Below are 20,741 nucleotides of genomic sequence, written 5' to 3'. Positions count from 1 at the left end.
GTCAAGGCAATCTATGCTTGTTGTCACATGTATTCTCATGCATCAGGCAGAGTATTAACGAGAACAAAGTTTGAGAAGCTTAGTTTTAAAGAAATGGCAAACTCTCGGAATTCATAGGGCTTGTGTTTGGAAATTTGTAAATTGATCGACTATTTTTTTATTTTGTTGTCTGCTATTCAGTTTAACTACATTTTATTTATAACTAATTCTTTTTTCACCAGGAAAAAAACCATAAGTTAAACTTGATCAAACATAATATTCTTGATGAAACATGCCTTAATTTCATGGATATCCTTCAGTCCTCAATGTTTTAGGACTTTGTCAATAACATAGAGATTTCCATACCATGATAGAGAAGCAGCTAGGTCTGAGTTTGCTGTCCATGATCTGTGATGTCACTGACCACAATTTCTTAATTATCTTGCCTACGAGATCTCATAAAAGATACCCTGTGAGAATAATAATAAGTAAATTACTGTTAATCCCCACGGACATTTATGTGTTAGGTTCTGTTTTGCCATCCAGGTATCAGTGTGCATGCCCAGTCCCAGGAGAGATAATGGAGTATTTTAATCTCTAGTAACATTAATTTGATTTGGTACTCACTTCCCCCAACTCCCCCTTCAAAAGAAAGGAAAAAAGCAGTATTGAGTTGCACCTTGACTCTTAAGCCCTATTTGCATGTGTAATAGACATAATTGAAATGTGCCGAAGGTTTTGTTTTTTAGTGGAATCTCTCTACCAGCACTTCATTTTTAAAGGCTTTTATAAAAGGAATTGTTAACATTCTTTGAACTCCTTTAACACTGAACCTCTACAAATTGTTTTCAGGATTTACCAAAGAATTTTCAATTTAATCTGTATTGTGATCAAATACCCAAAGTGGTAGACCTGGTTGGTAAACTGGCTAGTGGAATGGATTTTATTAGAAGTCACCAGTTTGAAACTTATTTCAATTCATATTGGCAGTTTTAAGTATCAGAGTAATTCTATCTTAAAAAGAATGAACTGCCCCCCCACACCCGGCCCCCCGAGTAATACACTCTCAGGTCTAGATCAAAGTGATCTTCATTATTGAGAAAATTGATTTCCTCTGCTCTTTGGGGACTTGATTATTTCCTGTCGAAGCCTTTATTGATCAACTATTTATTCAGTCAATTATTAGCTCAATTTTTATTAAGCACTGGCTATTAATTTATTCAACATACGTTTGTTAAGCATCTGCCATACCCTAGGTACTGTGTCAGATGTTTGGACTGAAAAGATTGAGATATTGTTCCCTTTCTTCAAGCAACCTGTGGTAGAAAGGAGTAGAGAGTTCAGGGATTAAGATAGATACCCAAAATGCAGACTTAAAAAACAATTATTTATAGAGCAGTTTGAGATCACAGCAGAATTGAGCAGAAGGTACAGAGATTTCCCGTGTCATCCTACAATCACACAGAATCAGCTTCTTCCATTATGAACATTCCCCACTAGAGTGGTAAACGTTTGTTAAAATTGAGGGACCTACATTGACACATCAGAACTATACACAGTCCGTGGTTTACATTAGGGTTCATTCTTGGTGTGCTATATTCTGTGGCTTTTGACAAATGTGTAATGACATGCCTCCATCTTTATAGTATCATATGGAGTATTTCCACTCTGTAAAAATCTTTTGTGCTCTGCCTATTGAACTGGTCCCTCCTCCCAGACCCCTGGAAACTACTGATCTTTTTACTGTTTCTATAGTTTTTGCCTTTTCCAGAAGGTCACATAGTCAGAATCATACAGTCTGTGTAGACTTTTCAGATTGGCTTCGTTCACCTAGTGACGTGCACTTAAGGTTCCTCCACGTTCTTTTCCTGACTTGAGGGTTTATTTATTTATTTTTTTAGCACTGGATAATATTCCATTGTCTGGATGTACCAGTTTATCCACTTAGCTACTGGAGGACATCTTGAGTGCCTCCAAGTTTGGGCAATTAGGAATAGTTTCTGTAAGCATCTGTGTGCAGGCTTTTGTGTGGACGTGATTTTCAGCTTCTCTGGTGGACCCCGTGGCGCGCAGGGGCTGGCCTGTATGGTAAGTGCTCCCGCTGCTCCACACCCGTGTCCGCCTCAGGTGGCCTCAGTGCTGTCGATGCTGCAGATTTTGGCCTTTCCGGTAGGTGTGTGATGGTACCTCATTGTTTTCATTTGTTTTTCCTCAGTAGCATATGTTGAACATCTTTTTATGCCTCATGCCATCTGTATGTCTTCTTTGATGAGATCTGTTGGAATCTTTGGCCTGTTTTTAAATTGGATTATTATTGTTGACTTTTAAGAGTTCTTTGTATATTTTGATAACAGTCCTTTATCAGATATCTTTTTCATATATCTTCTCTCAGTCTGTGACTTGACTTTTCATTCTATTAACAGTTGTTTTTTTTTTTTTTTGTACAGCAGAAGTTTTTAATTTTAATTAAGTTCAACTTGTAAATTTTTTCTTTCTTCATAGATCATGCCTTTGGTGTAATATCTGAAAAATGATTACCATACCCAAGATCATCTACATTTTCTTTGTGTTATCTTTTAGGAGTTTTGTAATTTTGTCCTTTACATTTGGGTCTGTGATTGATTTTGAGTTACTTTTTATGAAGGATGTAAGGTCTGTATCTAGGATCATACACTTTACATTGGATTTAGCACTTTGTCATTTAAAAAAATGTTCCATTTTAAATCTCTTTTAATCCTAATTTTTTGAAATAGGTAATGAAATTTTTGTTTCCTAATTAAGAATAAAATACGAAATGTAGAGCAATTTAATAGGTTGTACCTGGGTGCTGAGTGGTGGGCAGTAAGTTTGAAAAGATATAATTAAGCACAATAGGCTTTGAAAGCCAGGCTAAGAAATCTTGTTATTGTCCTGGAGGACGTGGGAGGCCAGTACTTTGAAAGAAGGATGACGAGGTTAGACTTGAGCTTTAGAATATCCTACCCACGCCTGTTGCATAGCTAGATGGGATGGAAGGAGGGTGGTAGAGCCTGAGAGGAAGCTGTTACTGTGGTCCAGGCTGTTTTAGTGTAGGTCATCATGTGGTCCCATGAGCAGAAGGGTAACCAACATTGGAAATGTGTAGCAAGGAAACAATGAGAGATGCACGTCCAGAAGCTGAGTGGGGAGAAGCTGGCTGCCTACTGACGAGGCATGCAAGCTGAAGGCTGGAGTCAGGGGTGCCTCTGAGTTAAGGTTTCACCTTTTTGTACCAGAAGAGTAAAGTCAGACAGAATTGATAGAAGAGTCAAGGTGATGATTGGCTAGGGACAACTTTGAGGTGCAAGTAATATACCCAGTCTGAGACTGAACAGACTTTTGTAAAGGAGGTGTTGTTACAAAGGATAAAGCAGTTGTGGTTGAAGATTAAAGATGTAGCCGTCATCAGTCCACATAGTGGTGGCAGCTGAAGTAGTGGGAAGATAGGAAATCACCAAGGTAGAGAGGAAAAAGAAGTTTGAAAGCAGAACCTTTAGAAATAGCTAGTGTCTTCCACCTAGGGCAGAATGAGGAAGGTGACAGGTAATCAGAAACATAGGAGAAAATTTAGGCCATCACAGATCACAGATCTTAGAAAGAGAGAATACTCTTCAAAGAGAACTGAGAGGTTAAAGAGAATGAGGCTATTGCTGTAAATAAAAGTGATTTGTTGTTAACCTTCATAAAAGCGGCGGTGAGGATGTGTTTCAGGTTAGTTATAAAGGTGAGTCAGTAAAGTAACAAGGACGGCAGGAGGGGCTTGGGAGGAGTTAGAGATTGGCAAAATGAAAGTGGGGAAACATCTGAGGGATGATGGGCTAAGTATGCTCTGGTGAGAGGGGTGAGTAAATGCAGACGGATTAGGAAACAACTGGGATGTTGGTGGGGGTCCACATAGCGGGTCTGATAGGAGCAAGGGAGCAGGAGAATCCGAAGGTGTGATGGATCAGACGGGATTTCACCTATGAGATCTTACTGTGGGAGACTGTATTCCAGTGTGTTGATTCCTGTTCCTTGGGAAACATGTTTAAAGGAGTTCTGTTCGTGAAAATGTGTTATATACTGGAAGGCGCCATAATAAAGTACAGTAGTAGTATTCAAATCCCAGTCACTTCAGTTAAACCATTTCAGAACTGCATTTGGTTTTCTTTCTTTCTTATTTTAAATTATTGAGTGAACAGTGTATGGCGTTTATTGTGTATTCTTACATCAGTTAAATTCCTAGCAGGAAACAGATGACACACTCAAAGTGAGTAATTGAAGAAAGTTGAATGAAGAGACCGCGTATGGAGGGCTGGCCGGGGTTGGGACACCAAGGAAGGCGTATTGTAGCGCTAGGGACCTGCCGTGTCTGGAAGGGACTGCCACACAGAGTGTGAAGGACAGCTGTGGCTGTTTGTACAGAAGCTACTGGCAGAGCTGTGGTGCCATGGGGCTGAGACCCCTTCTTTCTGTCCTCCAGTCTCTCGCAAGTATCTCCCAGTGGTCAAGCACAGCTGGAAACCAGTGGGCGAGGGGCCCAGGTGACGTACTTTCCAGCGATCAGCCGTCTTGGGTGCAGAGATGGGCAGAATGGAGCGGGGGAGTTCAGAGGGGACAGACAAAGAAGTTCAGTACCTGTTAATTTTCAGCCTTTGTTCTGTCTGTAAGAATGTCTGGGTCTTGCACTTTTTTCAGTCATTCTGATTGGAAGAATGCTCAGGAATTGTGCTGGCTGCCTTGAGACCTGCCTCTCTCAGCTCCCAGTGGAAGCCTGTGTGGGAGGTGCTTGGACTTTGTGACTAAGAGTTCGGATGGTGACCTTTGGCTGTTTTTCTCTGAATCCTGGCTCTGCCCCTTAGTAACCGTGTTACCTGGAGCGTTGTTGTTACCTTTGCCGTGCCTGTTTCCTCTTCCGTAATGTTCAAGGATTAAGTGGGGTAGCGTGTAAAGTGCTCACCCTGGTATCATGGTTCAAGTCCAGTAATACCAGTTGTGGCTTGACCAGTGTCATTACTTCCTGCCCTTGCTTCTCTGTAAAAGGCATACTTTACTTTTCCTCTTTTCACACTCATTAAAGGTTTTGTATTATAATTCTCACTTTACACCCCTCCCCCAGAACTACATCTCTCCCGCAAATGAAGCTCCAGGTCTGCAGAGCCCCCCTCTCTCAACTAAACAGGAAGATCAATATTAGGGTACCCTCCCTTGAAGAGAATTCATGTCAGGGGTTCTGCAGTAGTTAAAGTGGTACTTACTTCCTGTACAGTGTCAGGAATTAAATGGCGTTTTTAAGAAAGTTACTCCTCTACTCCCCTTCCTCTTTTTGACCCTCCCTCCCAGACAAGCAGGACACCTCCTGAATTTTGCAGATAACTTGAATTCACTTCTTAAATACAAAATGGGTCAAGTTGTAGGCTAAAATGGACTTAGCTTTGTTAATTCCAGAGTAACACATCTTGGAAAGATGTATTGTGGAAGATGTAATAATACTTATTTTTAAATGCCTTCAGTAGAGCTTCAAGTGTTGTTATATGACTTCTCCTTGAAAGATATAAAATTCTAGAGCCAGGAATTTCCACAGTTTGTATTGTCTTATACTGACAAGGCAGCTAGTTAATCAGTTTTAATAGATCTTTGTTCTTCTGTGGGTTTTGTTCTGTTTTTTTTTTTTGTCTTGATAAACTTTTTCACTGTTAACTGTATCTGCGCTTTCTTAGGTATTCTCACTCCAAAAGAGAACAAAAGGAGTTTTAAAAAGAGAAAAGGAATGATAAAGAAAAAAACTCAGGTCACTGCCAAATGCCTTAGTGATTTCTGTAGTTTTATCACTTTATAAACGTTGGTTTGCTTTTCTGGCTTATCTGTGGGAAGCTAGTCCATAGCAGAAATTGAAGGACAGTTTTAAGTTTCACTAATTTGCTTACTCCGTATTTATCCTAACTTCAAAGTAAATTTTTGTGATGTTATTGAAGAGACAGTAGTGATCCCTTGAAATATATTTGAGTACTGTGAATTAAAAATTCTTTAAAATTTGGGAATACCACAAGATAAAAAAAATAAGCTTTTAAACTTAAAAACCTCAGAATGTTAACGTAAAGCATTTTATTAGTTTAAAACATTTTTTAAAATATGAATTTAAACATGTTTTTATCAGTCTAAAGGTACTTTAAAATCTCCTGCTGCCACCTTAATAGTCCTGATTTTGAAGAATAATTTTTTTTTAATTGTAAAGTTTAAATTTGTGTAAGACATTTTCAGTATGAGCATGTCTGTTTATTTTTACACCTGATTTTAAAAACCTTTTCCTTAACCTGTCAACAACTCAGTTGAGCAGCCAGCCTATATTCCTCAGTGTCTTGTCTGACACGAGGACAGCAGCGCAAGGGGAAAGGATCACAAATCGGCGCCGCAAATCGATCAACAGAGACATTTTATCTCTCCCCAGGCTAATTCAATCCAGTTCAGTTAACTCTTTTCCCCTCTTAAGGACAGATCAAAAAAGGCAGCTGTGAATGACTGGGTTGGTCGTGTGTTTGACACGTCAGTTTGTGAATGTAAAGCCGACCACAGGGGACGGGTTCTGCCTTTGGATTTCAGGCAATGGCCAGTCCCAGAGCTCTGGCCTCAGATGGCTGCCTGGGCCGCGAGTGTGGGCACGCTCGGGTTACACGCAGGTACGATGGCGAAGACCAGGGCTCTCTGCACTCCACACCTCCTTCCCTTCCAGTTGTGACCATTCTTGACAATTCACAGACCATTTGCAGGTTGTCGCTGAGTTTCACTTTCATCCCATAGGCTAATGCCATTGGATTGTACATACTATTAGCTTTGTGATTTTGGTAAAATTTTTGTCCTAAATGTCTTGTTCCTTTAAAACTTTTATTACAATAAGTATAATATGAGCATTTCTATTTCTTAGTCTAATAATGCATTCCTGACACATGTAATGAGATTTATACAGCTGTAATACTGTTTATTCTTTAAGGATGTGATGGGATCGACGTATTCCGCCAGGCTCCTCTCTCCGTGGAATTCTCCAGGCAAGAGTACTGGAGTGGGTTGCCATTCTCTTCTCCAGGGGATCTTCCCAACCCAGGGATCGAATCCTGGTCTCCTGCATTGTAGGCAGACTGTTAACCATCTGAGCCACCAGGGAAGCCCCTATGAAACATCTAGTAGCATTTATGAAAGATGAAATTCGTCAGAAGTGACCTGCTGCTCTGTGGACCAGCTCCAGGGGCCTCATCCCCTACATGACCACCCTTCACGGGCTCCCTCCCATCCTGCTGCCTGTGTGCTGGTCTCCTTGGTGTCCTGCAGTAGCAGATGATACAGGGCCTCCCTGTGCTCTTTCTCTGGCTTGCCACGCCTATCTTTCATGCAGTGTTAAGTCCTACTTTTTCCTGGACTTAGATGCTCCTTGGCTAATTTGCTGCACTAGAATGCCTCCTTCCTCTAGGTGGTTTAAGAATTTAACTCAGGAGTGCTCTATTCCCCCTGCAGGGGCACATCTCCTGTGTGCTTACTCAAAACATTGTGTGTCTTGTGCCTCAAGCCCTGTGTGTTCAGGGCTTCACTGGTGTAGCCGGTGCTCACTAAGTGGATCCATGAGCAGAAAACAGGGCTGTCCTGTGTCACTTCCACCACTCACCTCCTGTACCACCTCCCAGAAGCTGCCTAACGTCTCTGTGACTCATTTCCTTCTTTTGAAAATGAAGATCATACCTACCTTAAGGGTTATGAAGATGAAATGAGTTAATTTTGGTTAAAGTGCTTATTATTAAACACAGTGTCTGGCACAGTATAAGTGATATGTAAATATTCATTCAGTAAATTAATTTACTGAACATGTGCTGTCTGCTAGCCACAGTGCTGAATGTTTTACCTGGGATCATCTCATTTGATCTTCCCAAGAGTCCTACATGGGACTGTTGCATTCCTCCTGTTAGCATTCCCATTTTACAGATGAGGGAACCCAGACACACTCAAAGGCAAGTGTGTAAAGGGAAAAAGCAGGATTTGAGTTCACACCACCACCTCTCTGCCTGTAACCACTGTGGTGTGCTGTCAGCCCATCAGTTTGTCCTCGAGAGTATCATAGTCGAATGGAGAGAGCCACCGCAGAATGTGTTTCTTGACCTATCAGAGAACAGCACACTGAGATAATGGGCAAGAAGAGAGAGTCCTGAGGTCCCTGATGTTGACCTCCTTGGACCAAAAACCGGGGAGGATGGGAACCACGCGTGTTATCAGCTGCTCCTGAGGCACTGTGGGCCTAGGGGTACACATGATGATGTATTTTGGATTTGTTTTTGTTTCTTCTAAGCCACTTTTTTGTCAGACTTTTGAGGCTTTGCCGGTACAGTGACTCTAGTCTGGGACCACACACAACACCATAAAGATAGTGAGGTACTGGGAATGAGAAAATGTGTCAGCCAAACTGGCCTGTAAATGGTGCATCATTGATATTTAAAACATGTCTCAGTCTTCCCTACCATGTCACCAGGCTCTACTGAGATGCCAAATTTATCCACAGGAGTTCTAGGCAGAAGAGGTCAGCAACCAGTTCTGGTAGCTACTACCACAAACCTTTAGTCATAACAAATGAAACCTTGGATATATGAGAAACTCTCTCAAGGTGGTCATACATGCACACATGCCCTGTGGATTTACAGCTTGGGACATATACTTGTGAAAATAGATATTTTTCCCTGTGAAAATAGATATTTTTCAGTGCCCAGACTTTTCATGCATGCAGCAAAAGTTTTCAAAGTGAATTTCTTCAAAGGATTCCAGGTACTTGCACAGATAATGAAAAAAAAAAATATATATATATATATATATCTTTTACAGTGAAGTCTTTTTGTGGGGGCTGTGAGGATTAAAAACGTTCCTAGGACATTAATGCTTTGTAGAGGTTCTGATGGCTAATAGTCATTAAGTGCTGGGTAAAAATTAAACTTGAATAGCAACGATGAAATATTTACTCAGCAGATGGCTTTGAAGTTTAGCTTCTTTTTGGTTGCAGTCCCCTTCCTAATGGACACGTGTTAAAGAGGAAAATGATTATAACATTCAGCTGTGATGTTTTCATCCTCTGCATGGAAGAAATCCATTTTGTTTTGGTCCATTTGGGTATTTAAATTTTGAAGACCAGCTACTTAGAAATGCATTAATGACAGAAATGGTTCACACAGCTCTGAATTCATTCTCCTTGATAGGAAAATGTTTAAAGGTTAATTTTTCTAACACCTATAGGAATAATTGTTCTAAACGATGGCTTCAACTCTTTTCATTCTACATGCTTCCCACCCTAAATTAATTTAAGTCTCCTTAGTTTTATCTCAGAAGGCCTAAGGTATGTGCGTGTGTATTAAATGAATGATAATATTACAAATTTTAATTTTATAAAGTAGCTGACTAGGTAAATTTGCTTATATTTAAACATGTTTAGAAACTACGTATTTAAAGATACAGTTCTTCAATTCTAGTATTAACTGAAGGGTTTTCCCTCAGAGTTTAAAACTATAGTATGTTGCATAAATCTTGTTTTTCTTTTACATCCTGGATTAAATGTCAGTCACCCAGGTGGTGTAGGAGTTTAGAAATTGTTGTTGCAGTGCTGGTTGAAATGTTCTGCTTTCATGTTTCCTCCCACATGGACTGTGATAAGCTTTTAACATTTATGCTTGTCTTTTATTGCTCAGTTTTCATGTGAATCCGACAAGTCATGAGGACCTCAGGAAGATTCCGGTAAGTTGTATCGAGGGTTTGAGAATTACCAAAAACCAAGCCACACGCTGGCTGGCTGTCTGCGGCACATTCTTAAAAAGGCCTCCATCTCCGTGAATCCCTCTGTTACCTACAGATTATGGTTTAGTGTAATAATCTGCAGAGAAAGAAGAAACACAAAATATACCATAGGGTATGACTTAGGTATGATCTATGGAAGTATAAGCAAACAGTTTTAGTTAAAATTGAAGTTCATTTAGAATATACAGATTTTGTTTGCAGGCTCTTTAAATATGAATAAGAAAGCTATATGTCAAAGTCAGCATTATAATAGTTATGAAATAAGAGCATGTGGAGAAAACTAGCATTTTGTTGTTGTTGTTGTGACTAAGATTGAAGGAAAAATAAAACTGCTTGTTAATATTTAACAATAGGAAAAGCTTCCTGGCAAGAGATCCATTTAACCAGGAAAGTGTGTTTGAAAGAACCTCTAGGACATTTACCTTCTAAGTCAGAATGAAACCAAATATGTTAACAGACTTGGTATCGACCTGCTAAATTAACTCGCATATTTTGCAAGGATTATTCAGATGTTTTAAGTTCATTTCATTGTTATTTCAAGTTCAGTTTTCCATCTCTGTTCAGAGGTTCAGTAACATCTTCAGTCAATTCTAAATACTATATTAAACCTAGAGAATAAGTTACTTTCTAAAATATGGGCACATGTCTTGGTAGGAAACTACATTCTCACTGAGTAACAGAAATAGAGCCTTTATTCCAAGCGGCTGGTGGTTGCTGTTTGAACCATCTGTCCTTAACGTGTGTGATCCAGATGTATAATAAGAATTTTTCAAAGCAGTAACATATCACAATTTTCTGTGATGTGATAGGCCTAGAAGAAACCATGGTGTTGTGTAAACCACTCTAAACATAGTTGTCTTTAAAATGGTAGGAAACATTATAGAAGCAGAGGACTTTGTACTGTGTTTTCACTGTTTTATGTAAATGATTTGTACGTTTTGATGTTTCATAAATACTCAAGTCTTTATATTACGGCACTCTGGCAAGAAACGTCAGAATATATGAAGTCAGCCTTTGATCAGATAGTAAAATGAATTCTATCAGGCAGTTACTTAATCTCAAAATGCAACATCAAAAAATTGATTGAATGTGCAGCTATTGTTTATTAAGTAACCTTAATTACAACTTCTGTGTGCTTGTAAATGTACTTTTCCAAATCTTGTAATTTATTGCTGCAAAAGCATCCTTAGAATTCTTTAAAGAAATAAAATGTGAAAATTGTTTTAGTTAAGGGATTTAAAGGTGATAAAAGAATCCTTGATGTGTGATTATTTTTCTCTGGAATACTAACTATTCTAAATGACAGTTAAAGGATTACTAGGTGTTCTTAATTTACTGCAAGATACAATTAAGAGGAGAAAGCTCATCCTCCTACTGATCGTTGTTGAAAAAAAGTATTTGAACAAGTTTTATGTTGAAGATTATAAGATGTTTGAAGTAATTTACATTAAGTTCTCCAATAATAGCCATGCACTAAGTTATATTTTTTCCCCCTTCTGGACGTAGTATTTTGTAATTAAGTTTGTATGTCTTACATGCTGGTGCCAACACCTGTCTGTGAAAGCGCAGTGTTTAAACAGGAGCAGTAGCCAGTTGAAAGGGCAGTGTGAGCTCTTTAAGGCCTAATTAAGAACTGAAAGGGAGATGAAGGGAGTAGGACAAAAGATGTGAAAGTAGCTGAGATGATATTCCCAGAGCAAAGTTCCTCATTAGAACAATAATGAGATGATCAGAGAATGCCAAGCCTTCATCTTATCTCTCTCTCTCTCCTCTAGTTGCTTTGGATGTCAGTTAGTACCCCACCAATATTTGGTTACCAGGACAACCTTTCTTTAAATCTTCAGTTATTTTGAGTCTTGATAATTTGCTTTTGTTGAAATTTAAATATTGTAAAAAATATACATTTCCTAATTTAAGAGGCTAGACTATGAGTAAAGTAAAAATAGATCACTAGTAATTCTCAAAGTCGTTTGCACAAGTTATTTAAAATTCCAGTTAGAAAGCTTCATGTAGTAATTCTTTTCTCTCACCAATACCTATTTTCTTATATCTGCGTATGGAAATTTTTAACAGAGGTCAGGTAGTAATAAAAAAGATTGGTTATGAAAGAGGAATAGAGGAGAAAAATTTACATTAAATTTCAATATAAGAAGACATCTTAAAAACATATGTGCCATCTATATGGAGTGCTAGAGGAAAAAAATTGAGTACTTAGGAGGCCTGTGTTAAGTTATTTGAGTCTTTACCAGTTTGGAGGTTTCTCAATTTTAGCTTTTCCAAAAATAGTATTGAAAGTATCTTTTGAAAAAATAATTTATTTTTATATTTGCCTGAGAGTTCTTAAGCAAAATAATTTTTGAAACTAGAAAATATTTTTTATTTCCTATTGTATGCATTAATCTTTTATTTTATTTGGAATTATATAAAAAACAGAAAGATAGTTGTATTTATTGAGTATATTTAGTCAATTAAGAATCTTATGCTTAAAATTAGGTTTACATGATTTTCAAATACAAGATAAATCTGGAGCTAGGCATAAAACTTTTTAATTATTTTATTCCAGAACATAATTTATAGTACATGTGTTTCTAAGATTTTTGGTTTTTTTGGCATAGAAACTTGATAAAGAAATTTGGGGTAAAATTTTCACATAAAAGGACAAATGGAAAATTTATTGAAAAGCTCAGAAGTGTATTTCCAAGATGATTGTGAAGAGAAGAATAAGCCAGTTAGTGGATTTGTATATTCTAGATTATGGCTATAAAGTATTAAACAATATTGTGGGATAATAATTGATTATTTTGAGAGATTAAATTTTAGATTGACTTGTATTGTGGCATGATTTAAGCTACTTATGTCAAAATAAAAGAATTTGCTGATATTTTTAATCCCCGTTTTAGAGAAATGTTAAAAATTTAGCTACATTCTCTGGTAGTGCTGGTATAGTGTTAAATGTAACAATATAAATGATTTTCTAAGTGTATATTATCACTTAATTAATTTGGAGAAATCAGTTCATAAATGTATAATTTGATTAAGAGAGGCTCAATCTGACACTATTACTATGTTAAATTAAGAAAAAAAGTAAAATAATCAATTGATAATGAATCTCATTTAGTTTAATTTCATTAATCCCTGCAGTTCTCAGAAGAACAGCTATTTTTCAGTAAATGTTGTATTAGAAAAATGAAATCACATTAGTTGGACATTATTTTTTTTTTTTAATGCAGTTCAGAAAAATCACTTTGTAGACCAGGAGATGTTAGAGTTGAAAGGGAACTTGGAGAACGTCTCATTTATGAGAGAAGGAAAAGTGAGACCTATGTGGGTTTCTGTCTCAAATTTGTACAGAATTACTTTGGTTAAAGTAAGAGAGTAGCTTATTTTCAATTAACGTTTTAAATATACTTACCTCTATGGTATTTCTTACCTTTTTTTTTTTTTTTTTCAGAAACATGCGTAGTGTAATAAATGTTAATAAGAATGTGTTTAGAAAATTATAACTTTTATATCTCTAGACTACTTACAACCAATTAGATAAACGTATAAATATGTGTGTGTACTTACTCTAACAAAAGGTTAATTGCTCTGAAAGAGAAGAAACTACAAAGTAAACCAGCATATCTCTAGAATTGTCCCTTTGTTGTAGTAAAACAATATTTTGAAATGTTTGGGGGACAAAGATAGCACAACTCATAAAGTTGTATCTGTACCAGTTTCTAACGGTAAAATACATTATTTTTAATATGTTTAACAGAATTTAAACTTACTTCCTTTTAGCATCCTTTCTATTCTGTTAATCTAGTAGAGACTCTTACTAACTTTTGTCTGTACTATTAAGTGGGGGCTTCTTAGGTGGCGCAGTGTTATCCACCTGCCAATGCAGGGGACTCGAGTGTGATCCCTGGCTTGCGAAGATCCCCTGGGCTAGGAAAATGGCAACCCACTCCAGTATTCTTGCCTGGAATATTCCATGGACAGAAGAGCCTGGCGGGCTCCAGTCCATGGGGTCACAAAGAATCAGACACAAGTGAGAATGCCTGTACCACATACTGTTAAATAACTTTGTAATTAACCATGGTCCCTCCAAATGGTCTTACCCACTGCTATACCATTTTGCTAGAATTTAGCTTTACTCATCTTTCCTCTCTTCCACAGCCTTCAGTAGGCTCTGTTTCCCATAGCACTAAGTCTGATAGCATTAGACATCCTTGATGGCCTGTTTGGAACCCACCATTTCAACTTCTGTCTGTCTCTGTGCCCTGCCCTGAACCTTCTTTCCCAGCCGTACTCTGCTGATCACCTTTATTGACCCCTGGGCCTTGAGCTTTGTTTCCTCCTTTGAACAAGCAGAGCCCACTGCTTGAGATTCCCATATGCATTTGTACCTTCCAGAATCTTTGAAGGTCTAGTGCAAGCTGTGTCTTCTCTAAAACACCTTAGGGATTTTGTGGCTTGGAGAAGTTTTCAGCCCAGAACATTTTTTTGCCTTTATCCTAGCTAGAGAAGGGAGTGTGCTTGGCTAACACAAACATACTGGCATCTGTGCTCTTGCTTATGCCCCTGGTGCAGCACTCACAGGGGCTGGGGGAGAAGGCGATGAAAAGCTGCACTTTGACTTTACTGATGAAAACTCTTGGATGCATAGCAAATTAAAATAGATGCTAAAAAATGAATACAAATTTAATTTCTATGACAAAAAAAAAAGACCTATCTATATTTATCAGTCCTGGTTCTCAGTCCTCTACTGAATAGATTAGATACTGTTAGTCCTTAAGAGCAAGGTCCATTTCCTCAGGATTTTAGTGTATTTGCTTTAAAGCCAAAAGGAAATGTTTGGAAAGAAAGTGATGAACACCAATTCCAGTCATTGAATGTAGTGATAGAAGTGTATATAAAATGCCATAAAGATCGCTACTTTACATTTTGCATAATGAAAAATCTCAGTATTACACACTTTAAATAGATGATGATACAGTGCTTTTTTGATGAAATTCCTGAGAAATACTTTCTATTAATATTAGGATGCTTTATAATAAACATTAATCAGTGCCTTTTTGGCTTATGTTTTACCTTTGTGTTAAAAGAATTTTCACCAACAGAATAAGATTAAACAAAATAAGTGAAGTGGAAGACAGTGCAGATATACTAATCTTGTTAGCATGATAGTGGTGGAACTCTGAGTTTCCTGACAACCAGGGCAAAAAGGGAAATAAATTATACAGGTTTTAGTACTGGGAGGAGAAAAATAGACTAGTTTCTCAGAGGAGGAAAAGGTCTATTTGCCTATAAGTTAAAATAATAGTTATTCCCATGGAGCTTCTTGCAAGGGTTGCCCATGGATTTATAATTATTATATACTATTATTACATAATATTATTATATAATAGTATATAGTAGTTCTGAACACCAGCCACATTTCATAACAAATATCTAAAGCCGAGTTGATAATGCTGTTTCTTATAACCATCTTCAATAAAGAGGCAAAGGCATAACATTAAACTCTAGTTGGGTGGAAGCAATTCCATGAGAACTAAATTAATGTCCAAAGGTCTAGTTTTGAATAGCGTCTTATATTTCCTACAGTTGATTCCTACAGATCTTTTGGTTTCGTCTTCTTAAATTATATTTATTATAGAACATTTTATCTGTTAATCTAATCTTAAATTATATGGTCATTTATTAACACTAGGATATTTGTACACAGTGTAAAAAATGGTTTTAGAAGAATTTAGAGTTGTAATCAAGGTGTGGGTACATCTGCTCTAGTCCTTTCCTGAGAACTGGCTGCTAATAAGTTGCTTCGGTTGTGTCCGACTCTGTGCGACCCCATAGACGGCAGCCCACCAGGCTCCCCCGTCCCTGGGATTCTCCAGGCAAGAACACTGGAGTGGGTTGCCATTTCCTTCTCCAGTGTATGAAAATGAAAAGTGAAAGTGAAGTTGCTCAGTCGTGTCTGACTCTTCGAGACCCCATGGACTGCAGCCTACCAGGCTCCTCCGTCCATGGGATTTCCCAGTCAAGAGTACTGGAGTGGGTGCCGTTGCCTTCTCCGGAGAACTGGCTAGACATGCTGTGAACTGTCGCACGGGTTCTCGCCAAGGATAGGGACGAGGGTTTGAAAAAAGTTGAAGTTCAAAATAGTTCATCATCTGCCCCTGATACTCTATTGAAGTGACCGTCTTCATCCTATTCTAGGAGAGCAACCCCTTTGATGCCACTGCAGGCTATCGCAGTCTGACCTACGAGGAGGTACTGCAGGAGCTGGTGAAACACAAGGAGCTCCTGAGGAGGAAAGACTCGCACATCCGGGAGCTGGAGGACTACATCGACAACCTCCTGGTCAGGGTGATGGAGGAGACGCCCAGTATTCTCAGAGTGCCCTACGAGCCGTCCAGGAAAGCTGGCAAATTCTCCAATACTTAACAAGCCAGTGGTACTGCATTTATAATCGGGGGCGGGGGCAGGAGGAGGGAAGGAGAAAAGAAGGAAGAAAGAGGACGAAAAATAGAAAAGCTTGGTACTGAAAAAGAGACCACGCTATCAGGTTTCATTACGTACTCTCCTTCATTGTGAAAAATTATTTCACCTGTAAATATTAGCAGGGACTATCAAGAGTGACCTTTGAAGTGAGCTCAATAATTTAAACCTTTAAAGTGAAAATGGGCCAGATTCTCGTGAATAAGCCGTTCCTTAGGATTCACTTAGGTGCTGGTGCTGGCCCACTAATCTCTCTTAGACCTAGAAGTATCTTCAGAAGTACATGACGTATTCCTCAGGAACAGGTTTCTCGTAAAGCAAAATTGAAACTGTGGTTGGTTTCTCAGAAGTCAATTTATAGACATTTAGCTGCAGGAGTACTGATCATTATAAACACTACTAAAAAAAAAGGTTTCATATTTTATATACATTTATGTGTACATGAATATCTAGATGTTCATGTATCTTTGTATGTAAAATACGTGCATATACCTCATATATACGTGTGTTTTTAGAACATTTAAAAACAACTGATTGCCTCTAAAATTATAGGATACCAATTAGGGTTTCTTAATCTGGAAATATATGTGTGCTCTGTCGATGCAAAACAAATCAGCATTGCTATTAATACTCTAAATGGTTTGTTATAGAGAAGCTGCTTCAAATCACTCTTGACTATATGAACCTTGGTTTCAAAATAAGCTGCTACTATATATTATTCTACCATCAGATCCTTTCTCTTTTTCCAAAATAATGACCCAAAGTCCCTTTTTAAAGAATGATGTATTTTAGGAAACTTCATTAACTTCACAACAGCATGAGTTTTTTAAATTAGTTTTTTGTCGTAATATCTGAGCTTTGTTTAAGCCTTAAGCAGAAGATAAGCAAATGTGATTTGTTTTGTTGAGATTTTGAATGTCTTTAAAATACTATCAAAGAAAATATTAGGAAGTTATATCCGAAGATAATTTGGGGGGGAGTGGGTGATCATTCTGATGCCTGATAACCCAGAGCAATGAGCAAATTCTAGGAATGATGAATTAGGCTTGGTTTCAAGTTACATAAATAATGGAACAGATGGTTGCATTTGGGTTCTGAACCACAGTAAGATTTACTAAAGGAGGGGTGAGTTCTTAAAACAGATCTTTACTAGGATGACAATTTATACTGTTCCACATACTTAAAACCCTTTAAAAATAAATCAGTATCACAAAACTGTATGCTAACTTTTTTTAAAGTCTGCTCCCCCAGAATGTTGACTGCTTTCATGAATTTTCTTTATATATTTGTACAAAATTAGTCTTTAAAGTGAAAACAGTGATATAAAAATTTTACTAATCATCTGCTGCTCATTTTTTAACTTTAAAAGTCTGAAATACATACTGTGTAATACTGAAATCTGTTTCTTCTAAAGGAAATTTACAATGAAAAGTTCACCTGTATAAGGAGACATGTATTCCCCAATCTTTTACCAAATACATTTTTGTCTAATATTTGTCTCTACTAAGACTTCATTGAGAGTTAAATAACAAAGCACATGTAATTGTTTTGCTCAGTTTTAATATTTTGAATCAGATAATACTTGGCCAAGTTTATATTCATAAGCTAAAATTCCTTATTATTTTTATTTTTCTGAATTGCTTTAGTTTTCCTATGAGAGCACAAATTTTGAAATTCTGAAAAAAAATCCCAAATGTTAATACAAAAAATAATTTTTAATATGAGGAAAAAGAGAAGGAAAAATAGCTCTTTCCAACTTTTTCCTTCACTTCTCAATTTCTGTAGTAAACCTCACAGTCTGGTGTAAAATTTTATTCTCTCATTTGAGGTCTTGGTACTTATTTTTTAACATGGTGCCATTTTTAGTTAACATTTGTTAAATGTTGCACAATTCTTAGTTTTTCTTTTCGTATAATCGAGGCTCTTCTTACACTTTTAAAAGTATTAGAATCCATGTGTTTTCAGTATTATGACATTATCTGCAGATATTTTAATATGCTTTGGCCAAATTTACTTTCTATAGAATGACCCACGATACCAATGTTGTACTGGGGATATGTTTTATGTAAACAAAGCTCATGAAAAAGTATGATTCAGGGACTACTATTTTTTTAATGAGGAAATTCATTTTTAAGGAGAGAATCTTGGCCTGTGTGAAAACTGTTAAGGATTAGACTTATCCTTGGTGAATGATTTGGCTATAACTGCATCAATATTTTTATCTTTTATTCTGAGACAAGAACTGTATTGAAAACTGAATCTGCATTTATCACTGCCTGAAATGTTCTTTTCTGATGTTTATGAACTTTCTTTCATTCATGACCTAGAGTCAGACTTACTCTGTATTTTCATAATCAATTCGTCAATATAATGAACTAAAAACGAAAAGTAAAATGCGCTCCTGAGTACACACGCCAGCGTTCCCTGTGTTTGTGAGTGGAAGTGCAAGTGGAGGAGTATTAATTTCTAGCATTGTAGAAAAAAGGCCAAAAGATCACACTGGTTTATTTTTCCAAACTGTAACTTTTAAGTATTAAAATGGTATGTTTTTTTAGTAACTTAGACATGGAAATAAAACATATATACTCATTAATGCACAGCACAATAGACTTATAGACAGAGATTACTTCTGCTTTTATGCTTAAAAAAGGCACGCTCAAAAATATTTCCACAAAAAAGAGGATTCTTTTTTTAATTGCAGTGTTTGTGATAGTCTCAAACCTGTCTTAAGCTAACACAGTTCTGTTAATGTAATTAAAAATGCCTCTGCTAATATTTTTTAAATAGTGTAGTTATACAACCAGCTCCCCTCCAAATTCTAAAATTCAGCTACAAAGTATTGAACATACACTCCTACCACTTAGGCTTCAAGTTCATTTATTGAATACCAGGGAGTAAATCTTAGAATTGTATATAAAATAACATGTCCCCCATTCACAACTCTTTTAAGTATTGCTTTTTGCTGCTGTATTCTGCATTGAGCCTAGTTCTGCCATCCTCCCATGAATGTCGTATTATCCATAGATTATACATAACTATGTCTGTTGCTTTTAACAGCAAATGAAGATTTTGTTGTAATTTTCCAGCTGTGAAAATGTTGCCCGGTATTTAAAGGGGTTTCATGAATGGAAACCTAAAGTAAAACTCAGCTCGTTAGTGACAGACTTGCTTTCTTCTCATCCTTCACCAACTCCTCCACCCTCGTAAGAGTGCTTATTCTTCAGCAAAGAGAGCTCAAAAAAAAAAAAAAGAAAAAAATTGCTGCCTTTAATATATCTATTAATTGTTACACTAGAGCTTTTATTTTCTTCTGTAGCTTTTTAGAAAAAGCAGCCTACCCTGGATTTGCAAAACAAGGTGAAACTTTCTGATGTCTGTGTGCTCATATGTCTTATAGATACGGTTGGTGTCACTCGTGTGTGTAAGTGAAATAGGAAGCATGCTCATTTCCTCGATCTCTTTGAAGTAAAAGGAGAAGGATCGCAGTGCTGCTGGCTCATGATTGTAGATGGAAGGGTCTGTCAGCCCACACCGAAAGCCCCCATTTTCACAGATTTATAACTTTAATAATCCAGATGCACTCATTGGAAGTATTTAATATGCAATAGGTAGCACCTTAACTAATTAATCTGCATATGAAGGGTTTTCTGATGTATTTAATAAGAAGTGTAGAAGCTCTTCAAGCATTAAACTAGAGTTGACATTTTATTTCATTTATTTTCCATGTCAAAAAATCCACTCTTATAATGGAACTGAAGTCTGTAACAAATGATACATTGGGCTTATAATACTAACTCTTCTAGGTGGTTTGTATTTTGAGGTACAAAAAAATGCTGCAGATCTAGAAATGTATATATTTAGCAGGTATTTGAAAGATACTAGCATTATTTATAACTGAGGAGTATTACAATTACTAAGGAAAATGCTCTAGTAACTTGTATACATTTTTGCAGGTACAAACTGAAAAGTATGTAAACATTACATAATGTGACAGTTGTGTAATTTATGTAATCTGATGCATGAATCAGAATTTTTATATAATATATGATTATTGGTTTATTATAGTTGATTAAAAGTGTTTAATCTTGATCTGGTTGTCATAATTTCTTATTGTAGATAGAACACATGAATATGCATTTGTCCACGAGCCCTCCTTGTCTTCTAAAAATGCAGTACTTGGATGTCTTATCATTTGATGTGTCGCAACAAGGATTCTATAATACCTGCAGACTCATTTCACTATGAAAATAGTTTTGGAAAGTCATTGAGAGAGTGGCTTATACCTCAGCATGGACACTGTTTAGCAGCCCTTCATATATAAATACATCATCCCCTCACAGGGACAGAACTTAACAATTTGGTGGAAAATTACATCTTGAGTGTTTGTGGGAATCTGAGACCTGTACGGAGTGCCTTCTCTTTATGCATTATCTCATTATTCTTCACAACAGCCTTCTAAGGTAAGGACT

At 37.0% G+C, this 20,741-nt stretch overlaps 1 protein-coding gene across 2 annotated transcripts in view; it reads left to right on the top strand.

Moving 5' to 3' along the window:
- Positions 1-17,085, top strand: part of RAB11FIP2 (RAB11 family interacting protein 2) — a 39,938-nt gene extending 22,853 nt beyond the window's left edge. Inside the window, exons 4-5 of one of the 2 annotated variants that reach the window (XM_055561032.1) lie at positions 9,687-9,732; positions 15,991-17,085. In XM_055561032.1, coding sequence (XP_055417007.1) covers positions 9,687-9,732; positions 15,991-16,218 — 274 coding nt within the window. In that variant the 3' untranslated portion in view covers positions 16,219-17,085. The remainder of the gene's footprint in view (positions 1-9,686; positions 9,733-15,990) is intronic. The other variant, XM_055561034.1, reaches the window with a different exon arrangement.
- The last annotated feature ends 3,656 nt before the right edge of the window (positions 17,086-20,741 follow it).

Source organism: Bubalus kerabau, chromosome 22, assembly GCF_029407905.1.
Source record: "Bubalus kerabau isolate K-KA32 ecotype Philippines breed swamp buffalo chromosome 22, PCC_UOA_SB_1v2, whole genome shotgun sequence".
NCBI classification, from domain to species: domain Eukaryota; kingdom Metazoa; phylum Chordata; class Mammalia; order Artiodactyla; family Bovidae; genus Bubalus; species Bubalus kerabau.
Note: the sequence above shows the minus strand (reverse complement) of the source record. Positions and strands in the feature narration are given on the sequence as shown.